General features: G+C 46.6%; 2 protein-coding genes across 2 annotated transcripts; one reads left to right on the plus strand and one right to left on the minus strand.

Annotated features, from left to right (window-relative positions):
* The first annotated feature begins 991 nt into the window (after positions 1-991).
* ATF4 (activating transcription factor 4) lies at positions 992-3,790 on the plus strand. The gene is made up of 3 exons (XM_066550485.1): positions 992-1,208; positions 2,027-2,341; positions 2,853-3,790. The coding sequence occupies exons 2-3, from the start codon at positions 2,125-2,127 to the stop codon at positions 3,698-3,700; spliced, it is 1,065 nt and encodes a 354-aa protein (XP_066406582.1). The 5' UTR covers positions 992-1,208; positions 2,027-2,124; the 3' UTR covers positions 3,701-3,790.
* Positions 3,791-11,565: 7,775 nt separating this feature from the next.
* Positions 11,566-13,997, minus strand: RPS19BP1 (ribosomal protein S19 binding protein 1). The gene is made up of 4 exons (XM_066549934.1): positions 13,935-13,997; positions 13,704-13,844; positions 13,306-13,403; positions 11,566-12,201 (listed from the first exon to the last, which is right to left on the minus strand). Exons 1-4 carry the CDS (start codon positions 13,981-13,983, stop codon positions 12,067-12,069), a joined length of 423 nt encoding a protein of 140 aa, XP_066406031.1. The 5' UTR covers positions 13,984-13,997; the 3' UTR covers positions 11,566-12,066.
* Positions 13,998-25,934: the final 11,937 nt, after the last annotated feature.

Genomic DNA, 25,934 nt, shown 5'->3' on the forward strand with positions numbered 1-25,934 from the left:
TGATACTGTCGGCTGCCGGGCAGCGCGGCTCTGCAGCCAGGCTCCTCAGAAGCCTCTCGGGTCGGTGCGGCGCCATGGCCGCTGTGAGGCTGCGGGCAGACGCCCTCCTGTACGCACAAAAACAAACAGCCCCGGAGAGCCCGTAATCTACGCACTCCATGTGTGGGGCAGGCAGGGAGGGAAGGCAGCGCGTTATCTAAGGGAGCAGGAGGCCATGGCGGGCTGCCGCCGCCTCGGGGGCGCCATGCCAGCGCCTCAGCCGGGGCCGCAGCCGCCAGCTCCCGCCTGACTTCAGCGGGGCTTTGTGTAGCCAACAAAAGGAGCCGTTGGAAATCGAAGTGGGGAGCACACTCTGCTTCCAGAGGGGCATGTCAGGGGAAACGCAGGGCTGCCGTCAGCGGGCGCCATTTTCCTGCCCGGCCGCTCGTTCTCGACCCGCTCCCAGCATCATCTTTATTTCCCCCACCCCGTCCAGCCGCCATTTTCCCACCCGCTGTTCCTTCTGCCCCGCTTCCCCTCCGCATTGGTCTCCTCCGAGCCCTGGCCAATGACAGCCCACGGGGCACGTAAACGACTCTCCCACAGCCAATGAGCGCCGCCCTTCCCACGTGGTGAGCTGCGTGACGTCTTCCGCGCGAGCTCCGGGTCTTTGTTGGCGGGTAAAATTCCCCCCCCCCAACGCTCCCCGCGGGGGGGGGGGCGCGTCCTCAGTCGCTCTGGTCACGTGTCACAGCCGCGCCCGAAGTAGGGGTGCCGACGCGCATGTATACATCATATAGTCCCTTCTTCACTGTTCCGTCGTGGAGCTGTGGCGTTTTGTCGGCGGCTCCTGTGTTTAACTCGTAGTAGAACGGCAGGAGAGAAGCCCACAAAGACAGGCCACAGGCCCCAAGCTGCTGGTGACAGGCAGGTGACGCCTGGCGGAAGGATACCTCAGCGCTGCAGCTTTTCTGGCCACGCGTCCATATATAAAAGCGGAGCAGCGCCGCTGCCACCTCATTGTTTCCTGTCGCCGAGAGAGGAGGTTGTGTGCGTGGCTCTGTCAGTGTGCGCAGCACCTCCCGCGCGGCGCGGATAAGAGCAGCCCTCCCTCCCCTGGCCGCCATGGCTCTTTAAGGCGGCAGGGCCAGCGGCGGCATCGGCCAGTGCACCAGGGGCAGCAGCAGCGGCGGCGGCCTCAGCACACCCCCGGCATCTGCAACCATGGCGTGAGTATCGTGTGTGAGGGACGGCTGCTCCCTCTCTTGTGTGGTGATAGGCGCCCTCTTACCCTCTTGGGATGCGTTTAATGCGCGTGTGGTGTTTGTAGGTTTCTCACGGGGAGCGGGGGGAAATATCTAGGTATACTAATGTAATACACTAATTACCTAGTTACGCCAAAATGGGTGCGAGGTGGGGAGCTCTTTGTAGAGCGAAATTGGGTGCGGCGAGTGTCAGAAATAACAGGAAATGCCATTTCGAAAGAATTTACGAGCGTCTACGTTTCCTATCGTTCGAAAAACCTTGCTTTCGAAAAAATCTGGCATTTTATTCTGTAATATTTATTTTCTGAGATTTTCATGGGAATAAGGGACTCTCCCAGGGAGGATTTCTTGGCTCTCGCGAGGGAAAGTGCTGCTGTATGTAAGGGAAAATGGGGCATTAGAGGTTGTAGGGTTTTGAGTCTTACGGACCACGTGCTGGAATCGCAGATAGATGAACGGGCTTGTTACTCATCTGGCTTCAATAGTAATGTTAAGTGTTGTAGTAATGTAGCGTTAAGCCTGCCCTGGCCATGGGGCGCGCAGCCCTGTGCGGTGCTGGAGCCGCGGTGGAAACGTGGCAGGACACAAAATGGCGGTGGCACCGCGAAATGGCGACGGGTGGGCGGGGCCGGCCCCGAGGGAGGCGGGGGACGCGCAGCAGCACAGAAATAAAGAATTGAGATAATTTGTGAAGTTCCGCCGTGCTCCCTGAGGCGCCCCCGGTAGAAAAGGCTATTATGTTGGTCGAACCAAATACTGATGGGTGCAAGTTCTGTTCGCAGGTTTTTCACGGCATCGCACAGCAGCATTGCTGTAGTCGACGAAAAAACCTTCTACTTGTCTACATCCTTCGACGTCAAAGCATTAAAAGCTGACGAAAATGAGCTTCTTGAACAACGAGATGCTGTTGGGGGATTCAATATCCCCCTTCAGCCAGCCGTGTTCGGTGGCTGAGGAAAGTCTGGGACTCCTAGATGACTACCTGGAGGTGGCCGAGCCCCTCGGTTCGCATGGGTTCTCCAGCGACAAGGCTAAGGCAGTCTCCTCCAATTGGCTTGCTGTGGACAGTTTAGGCAACACCATAGATAGCAGTCAGGGTAAGGTATTACTTCTTTTCGTAAAGGGCAACAATTACATAGTAACACAACATTTCAGTTGAAATTAAATTGCTAGGTTTTCTTAAATCTGAAGGCGATCTTAGGTGTGTTACCTGGGCTTGGAAAGAGTGTATGCTATGCTGCTTACCCTACAAACATTTGCTGGTTATGGTAAAGTGCCTCTTGTGCTGGCCTTAAAATAACACACCAGCTGTTTCTGTTCCTTGACAGAGGTAACAATAAGAAAGCATGGTTGTATGTTGTGAATGTCCCTGAATTCTTCTGGTATTTAAATAGGAGGGTTGGAATGTCACAAGAGCTGGTTATGTTGTACCCTGCAGTTTGAGGAGCTTAATGATAGAGTATTTTTTCCTGATGGTCTACTCTTTGTGCTATAATACATGAGAGAGCAAGGATGCTGAGTTGATAAACTGATAGATTGTTTTCATAAGCTTGAGTTGCACTGTGAGATGGCTTACTGAAGTGGTAATCTACTTTCTGTATTGTGCAGAGGATGCCTTCTCTGGCATGGAGTGGATGGTGGAGAAGATGGATCTGAAGGAATTTGATTTTGATGCCCTGTTAGGTATGGAACATCTGGAAGCCACCGTCTCACCAGACGAGCTGATGGCCACGTTGGAAGACACGTGTGATCTATTTAATGCTACCATCCAGGAATTTCACAACAAAGAACTTCCACTGATGAATAACGTAATCACCCATCTCCCCGAATCCCCCGTTGGAGCAGATCCAATGGCCCCATTGGCTTCCCTTTGGTCTTTTCCCCTCTCCCCAGGGTCTCTGACTTCCACTTCAGACCACTCATTTAGTTTAGAACTAGGAAGCGAAGTGGATGTTCTGGAAGGAGAAAGAAAGAGGGAGTACCCCACTGTGGTGGTGGTGATCACCAAGTCTGAGAAAGAGGATGAGAACCACTCAGATGATAGTGGAATATGCATGAGCCCAGACTCCTACCTGGGAACCCCCCAACACAGCCCCACCAATTCACTTGGATCCCCCAATGGCAACCAGTTCCCTGCAGATGCCCCTTGTGGCTCTGTGCAGTCCAAACCATACGATCATCCTGCAGAGAAGGTAGTGTCAGCTAAGGTGAAAGGAGAAAAGAAAATGGATAAGAAACTAAAAAAGATGGAGCAGAATAAAACTGCTGCCACGCGTTACCGGCAGAAAAAGAGGGCGGAGCAGGAGGCACTGTCTGGGGAGTGCAGAGAGTTGGAGCAGAAGAACCAGGCTCTGAAGGAGAAAGCAGATTCCCTTAGTAAGGAAATTCAGTACTTAAAAGATCTGATAGAAGAGGTCCGCAAGGCCAAGGGCAAAAGAGCTAGAGTCCCTGAGTAGGGTAGTCAGCAGTGTTGTGTGCATGTATATAAGCTTCCTGCTAAAGCTGTGTATTGCTGTCTAATAAATAATTTTGTAGTAAATGTGCAATGATGGTGTGTGATGAGTGGTACCTGTAAAACCAGCATGACTTGAACCACACCTCGGTGTAAGTACAAGCACAACAAGCTATTGTGTGTCTGGTGAGTGCAGTGTGTCACTTGGTGCTGTGTGTTCTGGGTGTGGATGCAGTGCAAGTGCACAGAGTGCTTGGAACTGGAGTGTGTGGAAAGTGTTGCAGTTGACTTGGCCCCTCAACAATTTACATGTATTCTAAAGTAACACTGAGGGTTTTCAGCAAATTTGTAAGCCCATTGAAACAAGTGAGATTGGAGAGTCATGGAAGACATAAAGTCAGTAATACCATGTGGTGGGAGGTGCTTATTTTCAGATGTGGGTATTTCTCTGAAGGGAGGAAAAGAGTCCAGGGACAAAATAAAGTTGTGAACACTGGTTTAAGAAAGCTTGTTAGGAGACAAAGTTCAGAGCAAGCACCAGTGTTCACTATCCTGTGGGTCTCCCTAGTGCCAAAACTAGAGCAGGAGCTGTTGACTGGCCCTGTCAAACTGGTGTGAGCTGGGCCAAGTGGATGGGGATTACTGATGGGTCATGTTCCTGTATCAGTGTGAAAGTCTGCTTCAGCCAGCCACTGATGAGTCAAATTTTTAAAGATAATTCTGCCTTTATATGGCCAAGGCTGTAGCTGAGTTGGTCCATAGAACTAGTTCAGCTCTGATCCTGCCTCAGCTGTGCAGGGAGGGTACTGATGTGCTGGAGCACCTGTGTTTGTGTGGGGGTGTTGGGTGTTAAGGATTTGGGATGTGCCATTTTAAAACTACTTCATGTATGCTCAATTTATTTTTTTGGCCACTGATACCCCCATTTAACACTGCTTAATCCCTTTGGCATATGGACACACCACTAGTGTGGCTTCCTCAGCTGCTGGGCTCAGGTGCTGGACATCTGAGCCTGGCTGGCACACATGCAGTGCAGTGACATCAGGGCTCCAGTCTGTGCTGGAGTGGGGAGGGGCAAGGTCCTTAGGGAAACCTTGGAGAATGGTTTCTCCATGGGCTGGAGTGGAGAGGGGAGAGGTCCTTAAGGGAACCTTGGGGAATGGTTTCTCCAGTTGCAGCCTGCTGAGGGTCATGGTCTCTGACATTTGAGCTCCTTAAGCCCTCAGGTTAGGGCTGCAGTCCTTCATCCCTGCTCCTTGCCCAAGCCCTTAGAGTGAGGTGGGATAACAGCTGTGCGCTGGGGGCCTGGTGTGCCAAGGCTGCTCCAGCCCAGGGATGGTGCTGCTGGCAGCAGGAGCTGGTTGCTGCCATGGAGGGCTGAATGGCCAGGCCCTCAGAGGCACCTGTCTGTGCTTACAGCTGTGCCTGGGTGCTATTTACAAGAAGGGTCCCCATCAGGAGTTAGGGCTTGTGTCACACTGTGGAGGGGGTGGATAACTAAGACCCTCCCCTTGGAATCATGTTTGAGTAGTCTCAAACCTCCTGGGTAAGGGCACTGGTGACCAGGTACCGTATGAATGGGGTGCACTGCAAACTGGAGACTGCAAGCAGGGACAAGGAACTCTGTTGTGGTTTAGGAGGTAGACCAATGTAATAGGTGTCCTTCAATTCAGCTGCATCAACCAGGTTGGGGATGGGGATCATTAGAGGCAGAAAAGCCCCAAGGTTTTGGTCAAATTTGCACCTGAGGTGTCATTGTGCTCGGTCTCAGTTGAGCCGCAGAAAAGTGGCTGTGAGTCTATCAGTCGGTGGCCTCCCTGTGTAGGGGAAAACCCTCCTCTCCTCCTCATACTGATTCCCCCTTTCCCACCACAGGGCAACCACCTCCTCTTCCCTTAGAGCCATAGCAACTTCTGCTTACACCTGGCAGCAGGCAGGGCTGAGGGAGCATCTCCTGTGTTCTGCTACCCTTACCCAGTTCTCCTGAAGCCTGAAAAATTAGCAGCACATTTATCCCCTCCCCACCCCTGTCTGTGGGGTGGGGAGGGGGTAAATGCCCTGGCAGGACTGTCGGTGAGCCACTTGTGGCTAAAACCAATTTTTCTCTGCATTCATGCTCTGCAAGTGGATGAGCTGGCCAGTAAGTTCATGATTCTGGTTTCTACAGCCCTGCAGAGGGTAGGCAGGTCCAATTTACCAAATGACACTCACTCCAGGGAAGGCAGATCAGAGCTGGAACAGGTGAGGAGGAATGCATGATGCATCCATGCTGCTTTGCTCTCTGCAGCCATGTGAGTGCTTTGCAGAACTCCTTGCAGGAGAATCAGAAACCTGCCCTTAAAGAGCAGTCAGCACCGTCAGTGCTTGCTGAGGCTCCGAGCTTGTGGTTTTGCAGAGGCAGCCCATATGGCAATCTCCTGCAACGCCTGCTTGAAATGACGCTGTGTTTCCATACTTAGTAACTTAGTTAAGATTTTACAGGGGCTGGAGATCAGGGCTGACTCTTCCTCTGCATTTTTTATCTAGACTTTTCCTCCAGGCTTCAGTTAGGCACAGCAAGCATCACGCCACTTGGCTCTGCAGCCCAGCAGCTTGTCCAGCCTGCAGCAGGAGCCAAGGAACACCCAGGACACCGTCACAAGCTCCAGCCCACAAGGGTAAAATGTCTGATGGCCTCCTGCCTAGTAACTGATTTTATATTTTGCAAACTGCAGGAGCTCTCTCCTTTTTCTCACAGCCTCACAGAACAAATGTTCTTCAACTGATTCCTTGCAGCTTGGATAGAGCATGATACCATGTCCAGAACTAGATTGTAGTGCATGTAATGCAGGCTTTACCTACCCCTGGAGAAGCCTAGTTCTTCTACATCCTTGGAAACAGCAGAATTCCCCCAATCTGCCTTATATAAAAGCTGTTTGAATCTGAAGTTGGCACACCTGATGGGATTTCTGTCTCAGTTATTTTTCCTCTGAATTAAGGGGCAGTGAGATAGACTTCACACAAACAGAGTGTGACCCTCAGGCTCCAATTCCTCAGCCAGTTTTGTGCTTCATGGTAAACAGGAGTCCAATATTCCCCCATGTAACCAACCATCCTTGTACAGTTCAATGCTCACAAAGCCCCTTCTCATAAGCTTGTTCCTGCTGTTATCATAATATTTATAACTACCTTCCTCTTCACCCTGCCTTTAGAGAGACCCAGGTGCATGTCCTTCTCTTTCAAAAGGAAAAGAGGAAACCATCACTGCAGATAACTTCTTCACGTGTGTGTGGAGAATCAGATGCACCTTTGCAGCAAGCTTACAAAAATAAATCCACAGCTGCAGTGTTGGGGAATGAAGAAAGAATGATGATAAAATCTTTCAAATAGCTTTTGCCCTGGCAGAAAGCCCAGAAATAGCTGCAAGGACAGGCTGTCCTTTGGGAGATTAATGCTCCTCCAGTGCTCCCAAGCTGGACTATAGAAAGAAAATGTGGCTTATTCCAATGCAGTTTCACACAGTGATAGTCAATTCATAGCATTTTTTGGGGGATGGGAAATCTATACATTTTTGGCCAGAAGAATACCGGTTTTCTTTATCTTCCCATAGACTTAGGCCTTCAGAAAAAAAAAAAAAAAAAAAGAAGAAAAAACCCCAAAAAACAACAACAACAAAAAAACCAACCCAAACAGGATCTCTCTAGTCCTTCCTATAGACATAATTTCCATCTTGTGCATACTAATTTTTTCTCAGTATGGTCCAAGTAGCTTCTGGGGATATCCTACCTTCCTCTGTCCTGCTGTATTCACAGCCTTCCCATGCAGTGCTGCACATAAACTCTTGTTACACTTCATTTCCAATGCAAAGGCCATCTTGGGGTCTTACCGTGAGCATCCCTTGCTGGGCCAGAAGTGCTCACCTTTGCTGACTTTCTCATTGAAATGCTTCAGGCCCTGTGAATTAACAGAGGAATTCAGTCCCCTGACCTAGGCAATATTATTTTGGCTGCTCAGGTATCCCAGGCATGCAGTCTTTGCATTATTTTCAGTGCACTCATGTAGTGTCAGAAGTGAATGAAGTCAGAATGAAGGAAGCTGGCTGCACCCACAAGCTCCAGTTTCCCTATTACAGAGGTGCATGCTCTCCAAGTGATGGCCAGCCACCTCTCACTTCTCCTTCAGCTGCTCTCTTCCTCTCTTTTGCAGGCACACACCCTTTTAAGGAATGGCTGGAGCGAGTTCCAGGCACAGCAGATGTGTCAGCTTAATTTATATAGGGCAGAGAATCTCCTAGTCCTGAAACTCCTCTGCATCTCCATTGCAGTATGCAGGCAGGTGGAGAAAGAGCCCTGGTCTTTACCTCCCATTAAAGGAGATAAATGATCTTGCTGTCATGCAAACACTGCAGCTCAGGACAGACCAGCTTGGCTATGTTACTGCTTAGTCCTGCCAACAGCTTATTTCTTCAGAAAAAGGTGTGTGTAACCCTCTAGACAGCTGCAGAGCAACCTTCAAGCTTTTTGTGTCCCCCACCCCCACCAGTTAGTGACTGGCTCTGTTAATCCTATTTAAAATAACTACAGATAGACAAGCAAACCTTTAATCCCTCTCCAACCAACCCTTCAGCCTGCCTTGGCTGGAGTTGCACATTTTGAGCTGTAAGCAGATAATAGGCCGTCTGCCTTCTTTCCCACTCCTCATTTTGACTTGAATTGATGGGTCTTTATGTCTCAAAATGAGGAACTTCCTTTCACTGCAACTTTTCTGAGTTATTCAGGGCCCTGCTGCTGTGTACCCTTTTTTACATTAACCAATCCCCTTCCTGAAAAGTTCAGGAGCCTGTAAGTGCTGTAGGTTCTCATGCTGTGTTGATCATGAACAGGACTGAAATGTAAGGCAGTCATGGAAAAAAATGCCAGAGGATAAGATTGGCTAAAGTTTTTAGGACTCTGCCCCTACCCCTTGATTTTCCCCTGTAGCTTTTTCAGTGTATTAAATCTCATTTGCCTGAGCAAGTTCATTGGCAGCCGGGTTTGTTACTGCTATGTCATTTCAAAGGCAAGAAGTTGGTGTCCTGAACAAACATGTTTTCTTGGTTTATATTTGCAGTCCCCCCCCCCCCCCCCCGATACACACACAGTGCTGGTAGTAGCTGTTGTAGCTTTCTGTGGCAAGGAAGTGGAGACATGCTGATACAGCCGAGGCTGTGTGGGCTTACATTAGTTTGTACCCACTGGAACAAATTTCCTTTTTTTGCTTTCCATTCACATAACAAGGGAGCAATAGGCCATTAAGAGGCTTGATGAATCTTATTCACACTAAGCTAGCTCAAGGCTGAGCATCTGGGAACTATTCTAAACAGTTTCCCTGGAAAGGTTCTACCACACTAATAACACTCCAGAGCTTTTATTTGCATTCATGTTAAAGCTGCTGCTACTGCTGCCCATTCTGACTCCCTACTGCGTGTGGGTGGAGATGCCCTGTAAGATGGCACCCTCAGCATTCGCTAGCTCAGCTGCCTCTATTTGCTGCTGCAGGATGCTCAGCTGGTGTCGCAGAGCTGGGAAGGGAGCCAGCAGCCTGATGAGCTCAGCGAGCACGCGGCGTTGGCCCGGCAGCAGTGGGACGCGTCCCTGCGCCGCTGCTCGCAGATGCGTGGGACAGAAATGCTGTCCGGCAGATCCAAAGGTTGCTGTGGCCTGCAGCCCTCAGCTTCCAGCGTGGGAAACAGGTTGGAGGCCAGCTGGGAAAAGCAGCGACGGCAGCTGCTGCTTCCCTAACCCCTTCTTGTCTCTTCCATCGGGCAGAGAAATGTGGCTGAAAAGAGCAAAGATTACAGAATCATCGAATGGTTTGGGTTGGAAAGGACCTCAGAGATCATCCCATTCCAACCCCCGAGGGAGGTGTGAATGTGGTCACTCAAAGAGAGAGATAAAGCAAACTGCCCACTTGACAAAAGATAATCTGCCATACAGATGGTTATGGAAAACAACTTGCATTGCAATCTTCAACAGCCACCATCCACTTCTGCTTCTTTTTCTTCATCCCACAAAATAAAATTTATTTAAGGATACTGTTGACTCTACAATCAGGTTTAGTTTCAAATGGCAAAATTCAGTCTGTCAGGTAGCTTTACTCTCCTTGACAACATAATGCCTCAAGAAGTATGTTGATTACTTGTGTTGGCCTTAGTAGTCTTTCCAGCCAGTAATAAGAGCTGCCACCCAATTTTGAAACTCCACTGATCTGGGTGTTATTATCCCCATGGAAAACTGCTCTGGGCCCCACTTTAAAGTTCTTCATTAGCTTTGAAAGAAGAGCTTTCCTGTTGCTTACATTTGCAAACAAACAGGCTGGGTTTTGCACAAAGAGAGTGAACCACATTACCCTCCTGCCCTTTTCTGGAGCGAGGAAAGATGGCTTTGCTTCCCTCAGCCTGCAGGAGAAGGGCCCAGGAACTGAACAACCACAGAAACAAGGATGTGTAGGAGGAGCAGGAAAGGACCTGAAGGACTTCTGTAGGGTCATAGGAAATGCCAAATACTGAAGATGAAAGCTTAAAACAAAATAACAGCCCAGAAACCCACCTCCTTCAGTCAAGTTGTGGCACAGCCAGCTTTTTCACATAGTAAATTATCCTCATGACAGCTCCACACAGAGCTGCTTGTGTTAGGCCAGCTCACATGCACTGCAGCATGCACATAGTGCAGAAGTTTTAGGGAATACATGCTGAATACATATTTTGCATATTAGGGAATACGTGCTGAATACATATTTTGCTCAACTATTTTTTCAAACAATAGTGTTTCCATTCTTTTAAGAAGCTTTTTTTCCCACATTTTTTGATTTTTGGAAGTAAGAACAAACTAAAAAAAAGGAATTGTTCTTTGAACTGTTCTATACTTACCACTTCTGGCTGCAGATTGTTGAATCTGATCCTATTACAAGAAATCCCCTCCCACGTGCTATTACCCAATTTCCAGTACACACACTTCAGTACATTCACTATTTATTTCCCGTCTGGAACTCATATATTCAAGTGACCTTTCCTCCTATGCACACACACAGGAAAAGACCTCAACAGAGGAGGCACAGAGTTAAAATGACAGCACCAGGAACTATAATCAGAGGGCAGGGAAAGGATAAGTGAATTCCTGCCTGTGCTGGCATCAAGCAGCTGCTGCTCAGGTCAGACAGGCCCCTTGTAATCGGCTCCTGAGCTTAACCAAAGCTTGGCATTAGTCCTTCTCCTTACCTGCTTCTTTTTCTCCAAAGGAAAAATAGGGAACACATCTTCCATCTTTTTAGGTAAGGGGCAGGATAAGGTAGTGGCAGAGCCACCCAAGAAGCACATTTACAGTGGTTTAGTGAGGACGTTTCTGGAACAACACTCCCACCTGCAGGGCCTTCTGTTTGTTACAGCTGGGAACTTAGTGGGAGTCTGGGAGAAAACAACTTCCCTTCAACCCAGCACCACAGGTCATGCTCAGATTTTAATCTGATGCCAAGACTAACATCTGGGTCACAAGCTCCCCTGGCTACAGGACCTGGCAACACTCAGCAGTGGTGCCCTGATGGCATGGCTACATCTTGGTGGGACACTTGGCTATAAACATTGAAAGGACGCTTACTCCATGTGAGAGCTCCTCCTTGGAGAAAGGGAAGATTGTGAGTAGCCAAAATGGAGGAGTCATCTCCGTTCCAACTGCACTCTTTGAAGACCCAAGCATGTCAGAGAGATGATTTAATACATGTGTTAACATGAATTGGAGAGGCTATTCACACAACTGAGTCATCCTAAAGAGAGGAATGCCTGGATCACAAAGAGAGCAATGACATGGCTCATCTTCATCACCTGTCATGATAATCACAACTACAAAGGCAAAGAGAGACAGTGTCTGCAACAATTATTTAATCAAACAGCATATAAAAAGTTTTTGCAATGACTGACAGACCTGACAGGGGCTGTAATCAGAACCCAAACTGCAGGGTTACTCAAGTTTGACAGTCTTTCAAAGCATCTTTCCTTTCTTAATGTTGGTTGAAAACATTTCTCCATTCAGATACAGTACTTTCAACACTCCCTGCCAAATAACACAGGTAGCAGGAGCCTTATAACCTGAGGAAGGGGAAAAAGATTTTTATTTGGCTCAGTCCACCCTTCTACATCAAGAATGCAAGACATGGTAGCTGCAGGAAGATAATTACAAGGAGAACACACCTTAGAGTCAAGAGCACCTCTGTGGCCTTAGCTGGCCAGCAACAAGCTCTGCATCCAGGCAGAGCTGCTCTGCAAGTCTGTGCCATCTCAAACATGCCAAGGAAATGCCCAGGCCTGAGAGCCAGACTGGAGAAGCTGCAGAAAGACTGCAAGAATCCCTGTCACGATGTTTAAGGGATCCCAAAGTATTCCCTCTCAAATTTACGGAAATCTTCCTCAGTAAACACAGTGCCTTCGGGCTTCTTCTTTTCTGTCTTCTCTGGAGGCTGATCTTTGGACTTCCTGCCTCTGTTCTGAGCAAGAACCTTCAGACAATACAGAAATGGAAAAAACAACAGTCATTGTTATCCACACCAAACCACAAAACAGGGATTTTCAAGCTCACCTGCAGCACCCCTGCTGTTCTACAAGAACCCTGCTATTTTCCAGAGTGCCTCCAAAGAAAAGTGAGAGGCAAACCACTGCTGTTAACCAAAGCAAGTCACTGGGACAACAGCAGATACCAACTTGTTATTTGGAGTCAAATATGAAAACTATTTTCTAGTAATTGTCACAGAGATAAGAACATGGACTTCAATTCAGAACTTTCTGAAACTATTACCTTCTTTTTTATCCCCTCTCTCCAGGACACAAACCAAAAAAACAACAAGTTGGTGGAATTCCCTCAGCATTTTCTAATACACTGTCACCTCCTGTAACAATCTCCAGCCTGAGAAACAGTGGCCTAAACCACTTTCTTTGTTTATGTAAGTTAGCAGCCTATATCTCCTAAAACCAGCCCAAGATTCTAGCACTGTCATCTATTATTCTCTTCAAATCCTGGCATGAGACTACCTTTTGGGGAGGACCATTCAAGAAATTCTCAAGTTATGAGAAACACCATTTAGGAAGCTGAGTAATTCCTATTAGATGAACCAGCAGCACATCTGCTTCCTCGTTAATCAGCCTCCAGCTACGGAGAAGGCCACTTTGATCAACAGTAATGAGAAGGTCTAAACAGGGCACCTCTGCCAGCTGAAACTATGAACTATTTTAGGTAATTAAGAAAAGCCAGCAACTGTCAGGATATTTTGAGGAACCTGATGTAGCAGGTGGCATTCCTGCCCGTGGCAGGGTGAACGATGAACTGGATGATCTTTTAAGGTCCCTTCCTATCCAAACCATTCTATGATTTTCACTAGTATCAGAGAACATCATAGGGGGCAACATTTCAACATCAGTTTAAATCTTGCTAAGTTATTTTGCCAGTGCACACAGAAATTCCTCAAGGCCATCTGTAGACAGAAACTTAACCTGACTCTCTTGTATAAGGTATAAATCTAGAAGATCTGGGGATGATTCCCATTCACCTGTGTTCCTCAGTGGAAACAGACCCCCCCCCCCCATCCCCCAAAAAATAACAGTCTTACTTGTTCTGTGACAGCTTTGTCTGCAACAAGTCGTCCCTTTAACATGTACTGCAGGTTTTCTCTCAAGTGATTCACAGGCTTCTTCTTATGGTACTCCTCTGGGGCAAAGTAGAAAGTGACAAAACGCATCAGCTGCTCATCCAGGCAGCTCACAAGGAGAGACAGAGGAGGATCAGCCAAGTCCCGGGAGAAAGAGGAGAAAGACACCGCTACAGCTCCGGGATAGGGGTGCGCCCACAAACCAGGCTGTGTTTAAAGTGAGCGACACAAAAAAGGGCGACACCAAGAGGACATGCAGGAGAATTGGACGGGATGGGATGGATACAGCAACCGGCAGCGTGGCTATGGGACACCACAAAGGTCCCCGGTGCGAGGGCTGAGGAGGGGTCGGTACTCACCTATCGCCGACTTCACGACTCTGCCCTTGACCGTGGCCTTGTTCCTGCCGGGCTCCGGGACCCTCTTCCTCCGCCTCGCCGCGCCCGCCGCCCTGGGGCCGGCCCGGCCTCGCTGGAGTCCCGGCGGCGCCTTCGTCCGGCCTGCAACGGGAAGAAGGACGGAGTCACTGCAGCCGTACCGGAGAGCCCCCTCCACCCGCCCTCCCGGCCCGCCCCGGCCCGCGGGCTCACCCGGCGGCTCCAGCAGCTCCAGGCCGCGGCGCAGCAGCGATGCCGACATGGCCGCGCGCGCGCTCCCGGCCGGCCCGCAGCGCCCCGCGCGGCTCGGAGGGCGGGCACGCGCACCCCGCCCTGAGGGGCGGCAGCGCCGGCTGGGCGGGACAGGGCCGGCGGCGAGGGGACGGGCGGGAGCCTGCCGGGGCCGCCCGACACTGCAGGGCGTCGGCTTGTGGAAAGTGCATATTATATCCACTACGCAGATATTCACCATATGTAATTTGATGTATTGATTAGTAGTGCTGTATTAACATTTTAATAATATGATAAATGTAGTTAAAAGGTAATTTTGTAGTTAAAATAGGAACTATGTAAGCGGGATATTTTTTAAAGAAAGGAATGAGGCACTCGCGCCAGATAGCAGCCACAGGACACCTAAATCTTTCAGAGAAAAAGAATTTATTGCCCTCTTATCAGAAGAAACGAACTTCTTCCCACCTCGAAGGCGCTGTTAGGACTAAGAGGACGAAGTTGACACAGACCTGATAGAACCCTGTGTTTGAATGGAATTTATGCATCATGTATGAAGTGTATGAATATGCAACAGGCTATTGTTTTTAAGGGTTAATCCTTTGTTAACGGGTGTCCTTTTTCGGTTTCGTGCTGCCCAGAAAAAGGTACCCAGACATCTGTAACTCTTTGTCTTTATTGTCTTATATTGTCCTAATTCAATTTGTCCAAATTATTATTACTCTAATTGTATTACTATTTTAATAACCATTTTATTACTATTAAACTTTTAAAATTTAAAAACCAAGTAATTGGCGTTTTTCACAAGCTAAAACATAGGAATTTTCACCTCAAAAGGAGGCAGAACTTCTGGTTAGGGTGGTAGAGCGCCAGAACCGGCTGCACGGGGAGGCCATGGAGACTCTGTCTCTGGAGACATTCAAAGTCATCTGGATGTGTTCCTGTGTCATCTGCTCTAGGTGACCCTGACTTGGCAAGGACTGGGGCTAAGTTATGTGAATATCCAGATCATCTTAAGTCAGGAAGTTTGATGATGCAAGATCTTTGAATACTTTCAATGCTAATCAGCAAGAAAAAAGACTTAATTGGTGTAACAGGCAGCAGGCAGCATCCCTTAGTCAAGGACGTCCAGGAACTAACAAACTTTAAGGATGTAGTAAGTCAGGATGTTCTGTATCAGTAGATCAGATAGCAGTTAGTATCCCATACTCAAGGATATCCTGGAACTAACAACTTTTAAGGATGTCGTAAATCAAGATGTTGATGTATGTCTATGTATATTGCTAACTTGGCAAAATACTCAAGGTCAATGTGTGTTCCCTATGGTACTAAAAATCATGCCAAAAGGTCAAACAGACCCCTGGCCAGGTGAAGGCCCTTCCCCTGAGCCTGCACAGAAATTAACTGGGGTTATGTAATTACTCCTGCTAACTCATCACAACACAGGAGCTGTAATTGGAAAGTTACATACCCTGAAGTTCTGCATATAAATGATAGTGTGGAAAGTCTGGTGGGTGTGCTTGGTTTGGGGAATGTCGCTGAGCACCTGGGCTCACACAACTCTGAAATAAATAATCAAGTCTCTCCTAAGCGTGTAATTATTGGCTGGTTGCACACCTTGTAATGAATCTGATTTTGTGGACAACACAAGGGGTCCTGCCATCTCAGGGGTCATCACAGGCCAGGAGGAAAGGGGATGCTGTCATGTTTTGTCTCAACAAGGCCCCAAAATCCAGATTTAACTGTGCTAGACTCATCAGGCTGAGAGGTTGACTCTGCCATAAATTGCATATATTATTCAGGGTTACTTTGGTGTATTTGTTTAAAGCTTTCTTCTCCAGTTTTCACCCCTCTAGAGACTTCATGCTAATATCTGCTAAATTTAGCTATCATTTGAATAAAGCTTATTCAATTATAGCCAGCGCTGCCAGTAACAAGCTGACACTGGAGGAGGAAAGCAGTTTATTCTCCCTCAGACATGTCCTGCAGGGAGAAGGGAATACAAATGGCTCTCATTGTTTCTCATAGTAATGATCTGTAACAGGGACCAATAACAGTTAAACCTCTGTGTATTAAAAGACAGTCATTCTATGGAAATTGTTCTCCAGCCCCTGCAGATGTCACCTCAATGCCTGTCTTTTATTGTTCCTTCTCTTCTGAATCCCTCCCTGGATGGATATCAGCATCCTGTGTCAGCTTCCGCTAGTGCTGCTAATTCATTTTTCTGGACAGGACTTATGTGGTGCCTATTCCTGGCTTCAGAGCTGGGGAACATTAACCATTTACTGCTTGTTCAGCATGTCACTTCTCACTCCTAGTTTTCCCTTCAATGAGCTATACTTTTAAAAATTGATTTGGAGGAAGAGTCACTGGATATGTAACACAGAACACTTCTTCATTTTCTTGTCTTCTGTTAGTAGCTGGTGAAAAATTGAACCTGTTCAGCTCTTATTCCCTGCCAGATTTGTCCTTCCAGTTGTGTGAAAGCTCACAAAGTTACAAAGAGGTTATTGTAGCTTTGTGAACAAGCTGAACAAGCCATGAGTTAATTGCCTATTGCTGAAATTGAAGAAAGCAATAAAGAATATTATAGTCAGCAGAAAAGTTGTTACTGCTTGTATATGCACATTATCTTCATCTTGGTCAGAGTGAGATAAATGATAGCTGCCAATGCATGGGGAAGGTATTTTCAAAATACTTTATCAGTCAAACACTCTCTTTTAGCCTCTAAAATACAATTTACATGTTCTGTGTAAGCTGTTCATGGTTTCATATCACACAATATATTCAAGACAGCTTATTCTACTGATTAAACACCATGTTTGTATAATTTATTAGGAACACCTAATACATTGTTATACATGCTTTGTGTCAGAATGGTGCAACCTCACAAATGCCTTATGCAGGCATCTGATGGAAAAACATATTTTTTGCCAACACTGCAAAACATGTTTAACAAATTAGTGTGATAGAAGCTGCACTGATGTATTATCCTGTTCATGGAACACATATCCCCTTTTCTACCTCAAAAGTAAACCATTACCATCTCATTTCCATTTCTTTTGTGCCAATTAATAACATTCTCAGTTATGTAGGTGTCTCAGAAAATCTGACTCCCTTCTCATTAAATACCTTCAGTAGCAAGGACCCACAATGCAGGCAACTCCTCCTTGACCAGCAAGGCTGGGTGCAGACTTGCTGTGATTTTAGTCAGCAATTACCTGCAGAATAAAATTTAATGAGCACACAGGGGTCACTTTGCTGAGGAGGGAAGGCAAGGCACTTTCTTTAACTGCATTCACAGTCTCCTGCCTCAGAGTCTGATCAGGCTCTTGAAACTGGTTAGTTCACCAACAGGTTAAATGGATACACACTTTGTGGTTTGACATATTCCCCAGGCTTGGATCTGTTGCCAAAGATCATGGTCTAACAGAAGCTGTGGGGTTTTTAACACTTGGTGAAATCACATACCTATTATTAATACATTACATTTCTTCATCTCCTTTTAACAGGATCTGGCACCTTTCTCAGGGCATGATTGTTGCTGTTTCTTCTGACTGTGTTCTGGAGGCAGCTGTGCTTGGTCTTACCAGACATGGTGATTTCAGCATTTGTCCTGCTCCTGCTGGGTGGCTCTGGTACAACCAACACCTGCCATGCTCATGCAGACAGAGGTGCAGAGTCTTCCTTTGCTCTTTGACCCTCAAAGAGAATTATGCTCATATCTGTTTCCTGCACTGCAAAACAGGATGAATTCGTTGACTTATATTAGGAATGTATAATCATCTCTTAATATGAACTGGGTTTTGCCTGTGTAATATATGCTACTTCTACTACAGCTGTAGAATGTAGGCATTTGGATCACATAATGTCTTCTCCATGTTGTAAACTGTAAAATATCCTCTGCTGACCTTAGATTAAGTCAACTGCCTGTTTCTGATAAATCTGCTTTGTGCTGAACACAGCATATGAAATGCTATATTTCTCTTTACAGGAGCTTCCATAGCTTTATCAATCTCTCAGTGGTGATATGCTCCTTGTGTCATCATGATATATACATTTAACTAAGCCTTTCTTTTACTCAGTCACTGTTGAAAGCAACTGAGCAGACCCTACAAATAGCTTTTTCCAGACTAGTATGTACTATTAAAAACTTAATGTTATGAGACTTTGTCTATGTCAGTACAAAAAAAAATCAGTATTTCATTATACTGTTTTAGGGCCTCTATTCAAATTAAAATTTCATCCAAGATGAATAAAATTAAAATTTTATTGCTTTGCAATCCCTCAAAAATCAGTTCAGTTAGCTCTTTGAAGTACTTTGGGTACAGAATGAATGCCAAATGTTCTTCATTTAAATGTATAACATCCAAATAAATCACTATCTTAGAGCCTGAATAATCTGAGTTTAGATGGCAAAAGCCACAGGTGCTGCATTTCAGATTGAGCATGCCTTTCTTTCTGAGATTTAAGATGTCTTCGAAAGCTTCCTGACACTAATGTTCATGTTTTATAGCTTTCTTTAATTCTCATGCCTCAGTGGGTAGCTGGCTTTTCAAGTACTAAATAACCCAGCCTACAGATCAGTTGGAGTTTGAAGTAACTTCCATATGTGAATATTATCAGTTCACTTTCTGCTTGCTTTCTTGTGGCATTGAAAAATGGTAATTTTTCCTGCTTGAATATGCGGTTAAGTTCCTGGTTCATCCTGGAACAACTATTATTTCCCTATTATTCTGGGCTTTGGACATCTGATTTAGCTTGTTCCAGCTTATTATTCTGCGTTACATGCTAACAAAGATGTACCTGATATTTATGTCTAATCATACTGCTATCTGTAGCAGTTGATAATAGCTGTCTGTTTGCTCTTACTTCATGTTCCAGCTTCTGGATTTGGGGGGTTATGTAGGAGTCTCAGTCTGAAGGAATGTTGTGAAGGATGTGAGAAGACAGAAGCTAAGGGCAGCATTAGAAATAAAATGTAACAACCACAAGCATTTATTTAGTTTAGGGCTTTTTAAAAAACCACAGTTTTATGATTTTGGGAAATGGGATCCTGATGTCTGAACACTTGGTACAGTCCACACTGACACATATATCTGTATTGTCTCTTCCAAATGAATCAGACTGATTTTCAAGCTGATTTATAGCAGATTGTCACCTCAGCATGTTTCTTCATATGTGGATTGTGGAATGTGCTTTGCTTTAAGCAGCTGTCCAGTTTTACCACTTCCCATATTCTGTATTTTCTCTTGAACAGCAATACCCAATGCTGCTGTCATTAATATTTAGCTGTGCTTGCCAACCTGAAGCAGTTTGTGCTGTGGTCACCATTCCTACAAAAAGCCACGGATCACTGTACCTCAAGTGCACAGGAACCTTTGTCCTTTAACAGTGTGACATGCCTTTGAAAAGCAATTTAACTTTCCAGCCTACTGAATTTGAACAAGGGCTGGGCAATGCTTTGATTCATACACTTGCATGGATAATATCTAGTTATTTTAGACTGACAGAAAGTCTTTTATACTGTTGTTTGTTTTGTTTTGGTTTTTTTTTTTGTTGTTGTTGTTGTTTTTTAATCCAGTGCAGGTATCTACCCCTTCCATTCACTTTTCAGTGACCTGTTCCAGTTCACCAAGAATCTGGCTCTGCCTTGCACAGGTCTGTGGATAATGCTGGAGCAGGTTAAGATTAAATCAGCTTCCCACTGTACAAGATGCTGTAGCAAAAAATGAACTCTGCCCCTGAAAGAGACATCCTATACAGAAGAGATAAGGAAGCACAAAGATTAAGCAACTCTTGACATCCTTGTCCTCTATCTGTTGTTTTCTTTTGCTCCAAATGGAAAGAGAATAAGCATCAGTAGCTCAAAGAGCCCACTTTGTAGATAGAGAAATATTTTTAAGTACATAAAATGTTGTGTTTGGGAAAAAAACCCCAAAAACAAACAAGCCCTTCTTCAGGACTTAGAATACCAGAAGAAAGCACTTTGCTAGTAATACTTTACATAAAATACAGAGTTGGTGTCACAAGGTTTTTGTGGTCAGAAAAATGGGCTTTAGAATTCAGACTCACAAAAATGCCTGAAAGTCCAGTGCCCTCCTACTTTCTACTTTTCCCTGAAGGGAAAACTCTCTTCAGAAGAGCATCTGCTGGTCTTGCACACCTCCTAGAGTGGAGCAGGCAAAACAGTAAACAGTTCTGCAGCTGGAGGGGAATGATTTCTCTCTGTTTCCCACTGCTGTCTTTAAATGTCAAAAGGATGAAGGAGTAGAAGGATCCTAGGGCTCAGAGTGATTGACTTTGCCCTGCTCCTTCTGTGGGCCACAGACATGGTTTCTGGGTCTTCCTCCTACCCTCCCCACCTTCTTCATTCCTGCAGCATTGGCTCTGGGGGAAAAGGGCAGACCTCACTGCCCCTGTTACCCTCAGTTTGAAAGACCTAAACCTATCCTGCTGTAGTTGCTTTCCTCTTTCCCTAAGAACCTAGGAGAAGATGTAAAGATCCTTAGGAGCAGGGATGGGCCTGAGTGAACAAAATATACAGGAGCTGTGGAACTGCTAAATTCTGGAGAACAGGTGTAACAGATGGCAGACACAGGAAGGGGCAAAGGCAGGGCTTGGACAGAGTACACATTTTCTTTGTAGATTTTCAGGCTGAATGAAAAGCATTGTAGGAAGGTGAGTAAATTGTGGACAACACTTACTGCCACATATACACATTGGGAACTACTGAAAACTTGAGAGATTTAGGCCCCTCTCTAGCTTATTGGAGATCTGACTTGTTAATTTTTGTGGTTTTGTGTCACTGGCACTGCTGGATCAGAAGTTTAGAGCTGTTTCATAGAAGTCTTTGCAGGGTGTCTTCCCTTGTTATTTGGAACTTACAGTTAATGTGAGTTTGATAAGACTTCCATCAGCATCTGAGCCTCCAAGTTTACAAGTGTAGGTACAGCTTGTGGTAATTGGAGTGGGGCTGTGGCCAAGCCTCATCCCCAATGGGCTGCAGCTGTGAGCAGCATTGACAGCAATGAGCCATGGAGCGCCCAGGGGCACTGACCAACCACCAAAGGGAACAGAGGGCACACAGGTGCAGTGCATGGACATGAGAGGTATAAAAGGTTGGGCTAAAAAAAAAAAAAAAAAAAAAAGTATGCAGATGCAGCCTCGTGTGGAGTGAGCTGATGTTACTCTGTAGGGGCAGGTGCCTGAAGCCTTCTGATGTGGTATGGTGTCACTCTGTATGGACAAATGGGTTGAACCTTTCTGAAATTGTATGGTGATACTGTCTGTATTGTGTCTTTCTCAGCTGTGACGTGTGCTGAGGTGTACCAGGACTTTTGCTTTCCTTTTAAATCAGCTTTAAGCCACTGGACTGTTACCTGCCGACTTGAGTTTTTTTGCTTTCTTGCCTCTGGACTTCAGCCTATCTTTTTTTGTTTTTTTCCTTTTTGTGCTTCTAGAATTGATCTTCCCTTTTTAAATTGCAGACTGACCTCCCTGGTTGACATCTGCTTCTTTTGTTTAACTTTTGGCTTTTCATTTACTCTTCATTCCTTCCTTACTTTATTTCCTGCTTTGTGACTTTCTTTTGTTTTTTAGTCAGAAATATAGGTCTTCCATGCCAGAATCTGAGAAATTCACCCCAAGAAAGTTCCCCACTGAATACAGAGAAAATGGACAGAAACTGAAATGAAGATTTTGGGGCAAGTTTCAGTGTATAACATTCTTTAACTAGAGGATTTGTAAAAAGGCAGTAGTGGTTCTCTGTTCTGGAAATATTGTGGACTTTGATGAAATAACATCTTGTTTCTTCCAGGAAGGATGTATTTCATTGTGATTACAGTAGAATTAATGATTTCTCATGTAAAGACCTTGGAAATACACAGAGAAGATGTTGCGTTAGAGCTGAGAGCTTATGTGTCCTCATTCTGTGTAGATGTGAAATTGGGCATGGCTGCTGAACATGGCTGCTTTCAAAGCAGTGACAATGAGGTGGAAGGCTCTGTGTTTTGTTCCCAGCCTCTCCACTCCTTAAAATGTTTACAAGCCCCAGAGCTGGCTCAGAATGCAGCAAAGTTTAGCTAGCTATGCTTGTCATCAATTATTAAAGGTTTGGAGACAGACAGGAGGTGGGCTGGGGCCATCACAGGTTTTGCTGCCTTAGGCAGGCCTTGTTAGAGGATGTCTGTGCTCTGGTGCAGAGCAGAGCCAGGGGAGCTGGGGCAGCACTGCCTGCTGCTGCTGCAGCTCCTGCCTGCTCTGTCCTCTGCTGGCACAGCCTGATCTTCCCATGGCTGCAGCTATGTCATGCGTGTCCCTGCTTCACCTGCTAAAGGTGAAACATCTCCCCTGCTGCTCCCCACTCCCTTCAGGTTTAAAGGGCTGGATGTTTATAGCCACAGCACACACTGTGGTTTCCTAATTTCTGGGATTTTTTTCAGAATTTCTCAGAACTGTATAGAATAACTTGTGAGGCTTCTCAGATCAAGGAAAGATACTCTGTCCAGAGGCTGGCAGGCTGCATTCATCAGTGTAGTGCCAGGCCTCTCTCTCTCTGCACTCTGCTTTTGTAATTTTTTTCTCTCTCCATTTTCCCCCTTCCCTCCCTTTGCTCTTTTTCTCTGTAATAGCTGTATTTTGTCTTTCCCTGTCTTATTCCCTGCTTCCTTGACTGCTGTCTCTTTTTACTGCTTTTTCTTCTCCAAACAGGATCTGCAGTTTGAGGCTGTGGGAGGGTGACAGTTCAACCTTTTTACTATTTATTCTTGACTCCAAGCAGTCGAGTCTCTCTAAATGATATGTTTGAGTCTCTCCTCCCTTCTCTCTTTTTCAGCCATGTGTCCTCTCTGCACAGGGTAGAAAGCACTAAGGCTTTAAGCACAAGCACTGAAGCAGGTACTTGGGGCACTCCCACTCTCTTGGGGTGCAGGGGCAGCCCTGGAGCTGCTGGGTGCAGACACCCATAGGCTGTGACATGAGACACCCGCGGGCCAGGCTGCCTTTGCCAGGGCCACATCTCCTGCTCTGCCTCTGTCCCCTGAAGTCTGGGGAACAAAAACCAGAAGGAGACGAGGCTGCTGCCGTTGCTTGCACGGGTGCATGGTGCCACCAGGGCTTTCCTCACTAGATGTCACTGTGAGGCTGAGTTTCGCCTGCCATGAGCACTGCAGCCAGGAGAGACGGGTGCCGAGTGATGAGTTTCAGGAAGGCCCTGCCAGAAGCAGGGGGAGGGCACGGAAGAGATTTTTTAGGACAAACGTGGAGTTGCTGTAGGTTTTACCCGTCCCTGACAAGTTTTGGGAACAGAACCAGCAAGTTACACAGGGACTTTGGGGTGCAAATCCATACCACTGCCATGGAGCACGCATCCTGTGTGACAGTCATGAGGATGACTTTGGTCTGAGTCGTGCTCATCTCCTGTGGGTCACCATACCGGCTGGGCTGCAAGTCTCTTGCTAATTAGTGCTCAGCCCTGGATTGCTGTTTACTGTCCCATCTGCCAGCACCCCTGTGTAGCCCTGGCCCCAGCACAGCTTTGTACTCTGAGTGGCCATGGGGGCCACATGCAGATCTCTCTGGCAGAGCTGCTGTGAAGGGACCCCTGGCAGGCACCGTGGCAGCCCCCAGAGGTGGTGGGGGTGAGTGGTGGAGGGAGGCTCGCCAGGCGCTGCTCTTTCCTTTTGCTGAGGAAGCTGAGTGGCTGGAGCCATGAGCCTCTGTTGCTGAAGGTGTGGGGCATGAGTGCAAGGTGGGCCTTTTATCTCTTGATCTTGACTCACAGCACTTGAATTCCTCTAAATCAAAAGACCATCTCTTTCCTTTCTTGTATTCATTACTCTGCTTTTTGTTCCTTACACTTTGTAAACTGGACCCTAGGATCATGTCTGCAGCCTTTGAGAAGTCCCTACTGAGCAGAACCTGTGAACTGTGTCCTAAGGGAGAGTAGTGAGCTAATAAATGTCCCATGAACCACTGTATCAGTGGCACAGATGGTATTTAGGAGAGTTAGTTTGTTTTATTTTTAAGTTACTCAACTGCAGTTTGAACAAGGGTTATGTGGAAAGCCATCAGCTCTGGGGAAGTGTTTTGGTCTGGTTGTGTGTAGCTGTACAGCCTCTCCCTGTCTCACTGGGAACACCATGATTTATTTTGGGAAGAGAGCACACCCCATATACATGTCAGCATCCACATGAGTGTCTCCCTGGGTGTACTTGCACAAAGGGAGACAGTGCCATGGCAGGTACAGTGTGCCATGCTGGTGTTGTACAGATCACTGTGTGCAGTTTGGGTGGCTCTAAGTGACTGTGTTTGTGTGCATTTACACAGCTGTCAGTGCTACAGAGGATGGGAAAGCTACTGGATCCAAACCACCAGCACGTGCAGCCTTTGTGGCTGGCCAGATTAGTGGGGAGCCCCAGAGGCTTCTCCACTGGGCTCACCTTGCCCTGCTCTTTTAGCTGCATGCTGCACTGGAGGCTGAATCCAGCTCCACTTGTTCCTGTGCCAAGGCACATTAACAGTCACTTTATCACAGTGCAGCCCAATTAATATTTGACTCTGGTGAATGAAGGAGGGCAGAAAGATTAAATGGAGTTGCTAGCTGGGGTTGTGGGAGTGGTAAGAGGCAGGCATGCTCTTTTTTGTGCAGCCTAGAGGAGTAGGACTGAAAGACTTTCTAGGAAGAGGAATGAGGATTCCACCAGGCTGAATACTGTGTGGGATGATGGAGGAGGAGCAGTGAGCTGCTTGAACCCTCTGGGCCCTAATCATACAGATCTAATAGAGGGGACATAGCTAGTTAGCCAGTGCTCATAGAAGGTACAGGACTTGAAGCAGACCCCTTGGAAAGCTCTCTGCAGGAAGAAATGGACAGATCCAGGCCACAGAGCTCTGAAGAGCAACTTCTGTGTCATTTATGTGATGCATTGGCAGATAGCAACTCAGTGTCAGTGGTGCACTGTCAGTGGTGCACTGTCAGTGCTGCTCAGCAGGATGTGTGGCTTTGCTTTCACAGCCCAGGCAGGTGAGATGAGGCAGATGGACTCTGCCTCATGGCAGAGGTGATTCCTGTGCCATTCCCTTGTTCACAGAGCTGCCTGAAGTCCCCTGAAGGCGGGATGGCCCAGCAGGACTCAGCTGGGTCAGGAGAAGCTGGTCTGGGCTGCTGCTACTTTAGGATTCTCCCAGGTAGATTGTCCCTACCCAAGTACACATCATTTCATTTCCCAATTGAAAAGCCAAATGAAATTTCCAGGCAGTTTGCAGTTTTTCTGATTCAGTTGTTTGCTTTTTTTCCTGTTCTTTCCTTTTTTATTTTTAATAATTTTTTTCTTTCTTCTGTTTGCATTCACTCCTGCCAGCTGCCTGCTTGGAATTTAGTTTGTTTCAAGGGCAGGAGAAATTAATTTCATGATTTCATATTTGGTGCAGAATAGCTTCTCCCCCTCCTCCATTCCCTTTCCCTGCCTTTTGCTGAAAGGGAAAAGAAAGAGGTCTTGGCAACATTTCTTTTTTAAAATCTCCTTCTGACCTCTTGTAGCTATTTGGCCTCTTGGCTGACAGTGTGGGATAAGTGCTACCAATATGCTCCTTTCCTGGAGAATACACTGTTGGGTATATTGCAGAAAACCAAGTGAGAGCACATCTCATTACAAATTTAGCTAAAAACAAAGGGAAAATAAATCTTAGGACAGTTGCAGAGGGAGAGGTTTTTCATCATCCCTGGGGTGATATCCCTGTGGAGCCCCTGGGAGCTGTCAGCATACAGAGAGTATCTCATGGTCCAGTGTTGGGACAGCAGATGTGGGCTCACCCTGACTGGACGTGGGAGGACAGCAGCCAGGAGGTGACAGTCAGTTTGCAGCAAACATCTGGTAACTCTAACATTTTGTTCTGGGAACTGTTGGGTTTTGTGATGGATTTAAAATTTCCCAGCTAGGCATGAAGGAACTGAAAGCAGCTCCCACAGACCAGTGATGTACA

This window comes from Molothrus aeneus, chromosome 5 (assembly GCF_037042795.1).
Source record: "Molothrus aeneus isolate 106 chromosome 5, BPBGC_Maene_1.0, whole genome shotgun sequence".
Classification (NCBI taxonomy): domain Eukaryota; kingdom Metazoa; phylum Chordata; class Aves; order Passeriformes; family Icteridae; genus Molothrus; species Molothrus aeneus.

What these genes read in the sequence shown, in the direction of transcription:
- ATF4 (XM_066550485.1), top strand. Translation starts at nt 2,125, where the DNA reads ATGAGCTTCTTGAACAACGAGATGCTGTTGGGGGATTCAATATCCCCC. An exon ending in CACCATAGATAGCAGTCAGG is followed by an intron (nt 2,342 to 2,852) that starts GTAAGGTATTAC and finishes TGTATTGTGCAG; the next exon opens with AGGATGCCTTCTCTGGCATG.
- RPS19BP1 (XM_066549934.1), bottom strand. Translation starts at nt 13,983, where the DNA reads ATGTCGGCATCGCTGCTGCGCCGCGGCCTGGAGCTGCTGGAGCCGCCG. An exon ending in GGAGCTGCTGGAGCCGCCGG is followed by an intron (nt 13,845 to 13,934) that starts GTGAGCCCGCGG and finishes TTCCCGTTGCAG; the next exon opens with GCCGGACGAAGGCGCCGCCG. An exon ending in AGTCGTGAAGTCGGCGATAG is followed by an intron (nt 13,404 to 13,703) that starts GTGAGTACCGAC and finishes ACTTTGCCCCAG; the next exon opens with AGGAGTACCATAAGAAGAAG.